Source organism: Puntigrus tetrazona, unplaced genomic scaffold, assembly GCF_018831695.1.
Source record: "Puntigrus tetrazona isolate hp1 unplaced genomic scaffold, ASM1883169v1 S000000528, whole genome shotgun sequence".
Classification (NCBI taxonomy): Eukaryota; Metazoa; Chordata; class Actinopteri; order Cypriniformes; family Cyprinidae; genus Puntigrus; species Puntigrus tetrazona.
The window spans coordinates 1,265,001-1,272,500 of record NW_025048164.1 but is presented as its reverse complement, the minus strand read 5'-3'; the positions used below and the strand labels follow the sequence as shown (position 1 = coordinate 1,272,500).

The 7,500-nt window shown below is 42.9% G+C and overlaps 2 protein-coding genes across 5 annotated transcripts in view; one reads left to right on the top strand and one right to left on the bottom strand.

Annotated features, from left to right (window-relative positions):
• The window catches only part of slc25a47b (solute carrier family 25 member 47b), a 6,070-nt gene extending 4,555 nt beyond the window's left edge, over positions 1–1,515 (bottom strand). Inside the window, exons 1-3 of the mRNA XM_043232340.1 lie at positions 965–1,515; positions 839–882; positions 700–771 (exon numbers count right to left, since the gene is read on the bottom strand). Coding sequence (XP_043088275.1) covers positions 700–771; positions 839–882; positions 965–1,001 — 153 coding nt within the window. The 5' untranslated portion in view covers positions 1,002–1,515. The remainder of the gene's footprint in view (positions 1–699; positions 772–838; positions 883–964) is intronic.
• Positions 1,516–2,004: 489 nt separating this feature from the next.
• Positions 2,005–7,500, top strand: part of LOC122334499 (mitochondrial basic amino acids transporter) — a 6,305-nt gene continuing 809 nt past the window's right edge. Inside the window, exons 1-5 of one of the 4 annotated variants that reach the window (XM_043232489.1) lie at positions 2,224–2,317; positions 2,788–2,831; positions 3,950–3,992; positions 4,140–4,223; positions 6,251–7,500. The exon at positions 6,251–7,500 is cut by the window's right edge and continues 809 nt beyond it. In XM_043232489.1, coding sequence (XP_043088424.1) covers positions 6,284–6,997 — 714 coding nt within the window. In that variant the 5' untranslated portion in view covers positions 2,224–2,317; positions 2,788–2,831; positions 3,950–3,992; positions 4,140–4,223; positions 6,251–6,283 and the 3' untranslated portion in view covers positions 6,998–7,500. Of the gene's footprint in view, positions 2,318–2,787; positions 2,832–3,802; positions 4,224–6,250 lie in introns of all 4 variants that reach the window. The other 3 variants (XM_043232486.1, XM_043232487.1, XM_043232490.1) reach the window with 3 other exon arrangements.

Here is a 7,500-nt window from a genome sequence, read left to right as displayed (position 1 = left end):
TGGAGGTGAGACGTCAAAGCACTCGAGACACACATCAGAAATAACTGTTTAAACGTTCATTGTTTAAATCACTAGATCATTATATATTCTGTTGTAATCAGATCATAATTTGTACATGTAACTTATATGGTTTGGTTTTACATTACGACAAAAAAACAAAACAAAAAAACAAATTTCAACAAATGTATGGTTCATGAAGAAGCAGAAACTCTACAGAAACTCTACAGAAAGCCGGGTTAAAGATGTTTTCTCTTCTCACTCTCTCTCTGTTTAGTTCCTGTCTTTCTTGAAGGAGTGTGTGATCACACGGAGGAGGCTTATTTAACAAATAAAACAAGGCTTTTAAAGAGTTTCCTGTTAAAAATCAAAACTCTGATTCTTTTCAAATAAAGCTCTTCATCTGTTGGAAATATCATAATAAATATAGCAAGTGTGTATGTTTCCTGTCACACTCCACAGCGCTCATGGGATTCATTTTAGCCAAAAACTAAGGGATGATAATAATTACCTTATTTTTCCCAGAATGCACTTTTTCAGATTTTCAGGTTTTTCTCATTTGAAGATTCGGTGTAAACTGCAGATATCACAGCTCTCGGTTCCTATCATTTTGTTTTGTTTAATATTCCTGAATTAAAATGTTTATTGCAGGCCTTTCTCAGTTTATGCTGTATTTGTGGTGGAGCTGGAGCAGATACTCACTCCCTCGGTTCTGCAGGTAGATCTCACACACTCCCAGACGCCTGCGTCCCGAGTCCGAGTCTGCATCCTCACCTGCAGCATCAGCACCGTTACACCTGAGACACAACACTGAGGAAGACGAGGATGAAGACGCTCTCACCTTCACCGTGTCCAGCGGGTAGCCCACCGCCACGCCGAACGCCCCTGAGGTACACATCCACAGTCTATGATCACAAACACCCTTCAGAGGAATAAGGACGGAGTTATGAAGTTTCACGTCACTGACCTCCGACGGAACCGGCGACGAAGTCCGCGAGATGCATCCTGACCGGATCCGAATCGACAGAGTGAACCGACTCTTTCAGACGGAGAGAACCGTCAGAAAAGATCCGAACGAGCAGAGCAGAACCGATCGAAACTGATGAATCAAAACCGTTAAAACCGAATGAGCGGAACCGTTCCGAATCGGAACCAGAAGAACCGATTAAACAGAAGCATCGGAATCATCCGCTTCGATCCGCCGAACGCGACTCATCGGTGTTAAACGATCTGATGATGAAGAGGTGTGTGTGTGTGTGTGTGTGTGTCGCTTCAGTCATGGCAGAAATGTGATCTGAAGGTCAGGATCTCCTTCACCAGCAGTCGGTCGGAGTCCTCGTCGTCTCGGTTCTCGGTGATGTTCCGCTCCCGTGATGCTCTCTGTCAGATGAAGCCTCGGTGTCCGCCGGGCGGCGCTGCCCTTCATCTCACTCCACTGACGAGGATGATGATGATGATGAGTCACGTGTTTCACGATACAGATGATACTGTAAACACCGCTCAGCCAATCAGATCCCGACTAGAGAAAATAAATTAATAATAATTTATATAGCGCATGTATTTTATCACATACTAGGACTATTTTTATTACGAGAAACAGGTTAAATTCATAAATATGTAGCCTAAATAACCATCAAAAGAAAACAATGCATACTCCATTAAAAATTTTTTAGAATTTAACTAGAATTAAAGCCAATACGGTGTACGTGTTTTTTCTACTTTAATTTCATTTAGTTCCAGTAATTCTGTTTTTGCCATTTTTAGTGTTTAATAGATTACAAAAATAGTTTGTTATTTTTGTACGTCACAAAGTAAATATTTTTTTTTTTTAATTTAAACATTTTATTTATTTTATTTTAAGCAACAATTCTATTCATGGTTTAGTTTAACCTGGTGTAAGCGTTCCTTTTCTGTAAGGGATTATAATCATGAATCATTCTTTCTAATCATTAAGTAAATGTTTTATTGAGCAGTTGCTGATTGACATATTTCTACTGTACAGCTCTATATTACAGTGAACTTCTTGACTGTAGAGTCTGTGAGCTCCGACACGCAGGTGATGATGATGATGATGGGGGTGTTTCTTCATCCTGGAGTTTCTATTGGTCACAGATGGACTTTCCCCTTCATATCAACTTCATTCAGTAAAAATAGCCGCACAGAAGCAGCAGCTGCTCACGAGCACAGACTGACCAGAGACTGACCGCACACACACACACACACACACGCTGCTGGAGGATCACAGCTCACACACTCATCTTCATCATCGTCATCCTCATCTGAGCAATGGCTCTGGACTTCGTTGCAGGATGCATTGGAGGTAAGACGTGCTTGATTTAGCCGCACATTCAACACCGAGTCAGAAAACACGACAGCTAATCTATCTGCTGCAGTAGAGCTCTAGTTATACTGGTAACCGGGTGCTAGTTACCCGCTGCGCTCAATAACTGGGATGCTAAAGTACTTTAAGGTGAGCGTCTGAATGACTCAAGCAGTCCCTACACATGCAGCTCAATCAGAAACTACTCCCTGATTGAAGAATCATTAGTTATACCAGAAAGATACTCGGAGCACGGAGCAGTCGGCAGATGATGATGACTTTAGGTTTGACTGTGATGTCCACGTCGATTGGTCAAACAGCTCTTGCCTCATGCACGAATGACGCAGGTGTCTTTCGCTCGCACGGGTCAAGGCCGGAGAGCTGCCCTCAAACTCGTATCTCAAACACATTGCATCACATCACGATGACGAGGTTAAAACGTCTCTCACTCTCGGTCGCTCCTGTTTCAGGTGCAGCAGGTGTTCTGGTCGGACATCCCTTTGATACGGTCAAGGTACGTCCGCTTCGATAAAACTCAGCAGAACTGAAGACTGAAAGCTGCTTTCTCTTAAAAATAAAGGCCCTTCACACTGCAAAAAGAGATTTTTTCCTTAATACATTTGTCTTGTTATATATATATATATATATATATATACACACACACACACATAGATACATACAGTATAAAATGCATCATAATTCCAGAATTTGTAGATATTTATACTAGAAAACAAGACAAAAAACACATAGTCCCCTATACTGTGTGTAACAAGGAAAAAAATATTTTTGCAGTGTACTCGTGGTTTCATGAAGAACCCTCAACAGCCATGAAAACTAAAGGTTCTTTACAATAATAATAATAATAATAATAATAATAATAAATCTCTTTAGGTCGCTGCTTTGGAATAATAAAGTTCTATCTGCATTCTGAGCAGTGTTCAGATGTTGAGCTTCAAAGTTTTTCCAGAGGCTCAAAATGAAATGTACACAAGCTTATAACAGAAACATCACACGATATAAAGAAGTTGTCACAGAATAATGTGAATAACTCTATTTTGACAAAAATATGCTAAAGCTAGTTGACAAACTATTACATTTTCTCAACTTTTGACTTTAATTCCGAGGCAAAATATATATTTTTTAAATTAGGTTTTCTCTGCAAGGTTCTTTGGGGAACCATAAATGCTTGTTCTGTGGCATCGCTGCTTTATTTTTTAAGAGCGCATGTACTAAAGCTAACGTGAAACATGTTTGTCTGTTACTGTATTCATGGTTTATTTACAATCTATTAGATTGTATAACAGATTAATATCTATTAAATCTATAAATGGCTCTGTTTTGGTTTGAGGGTTGTGTATGCCAGTTAACTTTGGATAAAAGCATCCATTAACGCCGTTCAGGACTCTTTAGATGATGCACCCGTCACTAGCTGCACGTGTTTCTGTGAGCCACTGCCGTAAAACTAACAGTGTGTTGCACTTCAAGGCAAAGGGCGAGACCCAGACAGACGTGGTTCTGAAGGCCTCCTCCCGTGAGGTTGTATGTTAATCAGCTGTATTTTCTGAGTCTTGTCTTGGTGCCTTTGTTCTGATCACGAGGGTTTTTCACAGCAGAAGTGTCACTTTGTTGTAGATGAGAGCGAGGCTGTTACTCCGGCCGCTCGGGGGTTAACCTCGTAAGTAAAGACCGGGTCCGTTCCTCTTTCCATTGGACTGGAATCTTACTGAATATGATCAAACATCAGCAGCTCTAGATTGATCATCTGAACCGTCGGCCGTGGCCTGATCCCAGCAGGTTTAATGGGAAAAACTCTGTTTTCTAGGTCCGGCTGCAGGTTCAGAGCGTGGACAAGCCTTTATACCGCGGGACATATCACTGCTTCCAGTCCATCGTCCGGCAGGAGTCTGTGAGTATTATTAATGATCACAAAGTTCGACCTCTGGAGGATCCCAGTGCTAGCTGTTCTTGATCAGAGCTCTTATGCAGCTCTTCAAACTAAATCAAATGGCTATCAATCCATACCGTGTTCAGTTAGAATCGCTCAGACTCTCTCTGGATGTAGGTCCATCGCTGTCGGGTCCCCAGGGCTCTGTACGTCCACCGCTCTTCTTCTTCTTCACGCGTCCAGGAGTCACCATCCTGGGAATGCTGTAAAATTTCCCAAAAACACTGCTTTGCTTGGTCTCTGATATAAGGACAAGGATATTCAACATTATATCACAGAGATGGCTAACTTTGTTACATGGAGTAAAGAAATCAATGTTAGAAGTTGATGGGCAACAACTTACCTCTCGTGACTGAAAATGAGCCTATTAGGTTATTATTAATAATTAGGTCTGTTTATTGATTACAAGCTTTCATGGAAAGTGCATGTAGCTTATTTATGCCTTAAAGTGCACATTAATCTTATGCGTGTTTCTAAAGACTTATTTAGTCTTTATTGTGAGAGGACAGTGAAGCGGGAGAGAGGCTCTCTTATGTCTTTTAAAACCCAGACACAGAATTTAATTTAATTTAATTTTCCATTCAGGGTTTGGGCTCCACACTCAGAGATAAAAGGTGTTTATCGGTGGTTCCATTAAGAACCCTTCACTTTTTTATAGAGGAAATAGTTCTTTAGATTTGTAATATGCTATTGTAAAGATCAAGATAAATAATTCATTGGGAATCAAACGTGGTGGTTGTTTTTTTTTTGAAATGGCATTACTGTAAAAAACCGCTGAGATGTTTGACAGACATGAACTCCAGGAGACACCCGAGACCTGATACCAGCTTGTGGAGCTAAATATAACACGAGGAACATCTATACTTATCCACGGCTGGAGAGACGTGGGGTTTTGGGTTCTCTACACATTAACTACTTTAACTTGTGCTGAGGAATATTGCATAAAACACATCTAATGAGTAAAAGAAAACAAAATCATCACTTCCTGATAAACTGCCACTGAATCTAATAATGTTGGTATATGATGAATGAGTTTCATCTACCGTCAGACTTTGGTCAGAATCAGCGTTATTTAACGTTCTGCCTGGAAACAAAGACGTGACGCCAAACCTCTCACGAAAGAAGCAAGCTGTCATGTTTGTAACGGAGACAACCAAACACTAGATTTTCAAAAGTATGCGAAAGATTGAAAATGCAGGAGTACAGAATGTTTAAAAAACCTCTGAGAGTTGGACACACCTGTGTGTTATTGTGGCGACCTCTCCACGACCTGAAACATGATGCTGGGACGGAGCGAGCTGTGATTGGCTGTTTGACGTGTCAATCTAACGTCCTCATGGGCGGGCCTTGGCCGATGAAAGCTGTCATGGATTCGAGCTTCAGCCGTCAGTCTGAGAGATCAGGCATTTCAGAACGAAGATACTGTGAGCGAGATCGGTCCGGTGCTAGTTATCTCGTCCCATCGCGCAAAAACTCAGAGTGGAATTTTTTTTAGTAAAATGTGTTTTTGTTGTAGTTTACGCGCATGTTTTCTCACCAGTTAAACATTTATCCCACCTAGTTGAGTGCATAATTCTTTTTTGCTCTTTATTCAAGCATCTTTCCGTTTGCATCCAGAGTATTTTTACGCAATATCCCAAAATGCACATAAAAATAGATGGATGGAACCACAACTAACAGAAACGTTTCCTTCCAAAGTTGCAAATTAATTAAACTTATATTGAAACTTTTACAGTTCCCATCCAGTGAGTTGAAGACAAATAAATAGTACTGATTAACTAAATATGTAATTTGTGGCTCATTTCTAGAATTTATTCACGTCTTCCCTGTTGAAAAAACAGCACGCGCTGGTTAGGTGTGTTTAGAAGCTGGGATGCTGGTTTGAGCTGGTCATGCGATTAAACCAGCAGTTTTTTATGCGATATCCCAAAATTCGAATAAAACTGAATGTAAATACAGCTGCTGTCTTGTTTCTCGTCTGACTCCAGGTGTCTGGTCTCTATAAAGGCCTCGGCTCGCCCATGATGGGCCTGACCTTCATCAATGCCATCGTCTTCGGCGTGCAGGGGAACGCCATGCGTATGCTGGGAGCGGACACACCTCTGCACCAGTTCCTGGCCGGCGCCTCGGCCGGACTCATCCAGAGCGTGATCTGCTGCCCGATGGAGCTGGCCAAGACCCGCATGCAGATGCAGGGAACGGGCGAGAAGAGCGCCTCCAGGAAGATGTACAGGAACTCTCTGGACTGCCTGGTCCGCATCTACCGCAAGGAAGGCGTCCGAGGAATAAACCGAGGGATGGTGACCACGGTCATCCGCGAGACGCCGGGCTTCGGAGTCTACTTCCTCGCCTACGACACGCTGACCCGAGCGCTGGGCTGCGACGCCGACGACGGGTACATCATTCCCAAGCTGCTCCTGGCGGGCGGCATGTCGGGAATGGCCTCCTGGATCTCCACCTATCCCGTGGACGTCATCAAGTCCCGCCTCCAGGCGGACGGAGTGGGCGGAGCCAACAGGTACAACGGCATCGTGGACTGCATCCGTCAGAGCTGGAGGAGAGAAGGATGGAGGACCTTCACTCGAGGCCTGACCTCCACTCTTTTGAGAGCGTTTCCGGTCAACGCCACAACATTCGCCACCGTCACGCTCTTCCTCATGTACATGCGTGAAGATGATGCCGGCGTGAAGGACTGCGAACCCTTGCAGCCCAACCTTCAGCACAGCGGCCTGTGACTCAGACCTGAGGAAAGACTTGAGAAGGAAAGCACAGATGTTCTGCCCTGATTAACCTCCAGACTCTGTCTAATAAAGAGAGAAAAGGTCAGGCTGAACAACGTGATCGTGAGATCTTCACCTCTTTACGTTTAATGGACCATACCCATCAATTATTAGGATGAGTGAGCTTCCTCCGGCTTCGAGGACTCCCAGGTCAGCATCTGTAGAAACACTGATGAAGGACCTGAGCGATGTAATGATGGGGCATTTTAAAACACCGAACATGAATCAAAGACAGTGTTTTTAAAAGACAATGCATTAAAGAAGAGTCAAGGTCCAGCAGATACTCTCTAAGATGACGTTACGGTGCTGAATTTAGTTTTCTTTCAGTACAAAAAGTGTTCTTGTCGCTTCATAACCACTGATGGAGCATTCAGACGACGTCTTCATATTTCTCTGCAGCTTGACAGCATGCTTTATTAAGAAACACTCTCACTATATACAGACAAGCAGGTGACCCC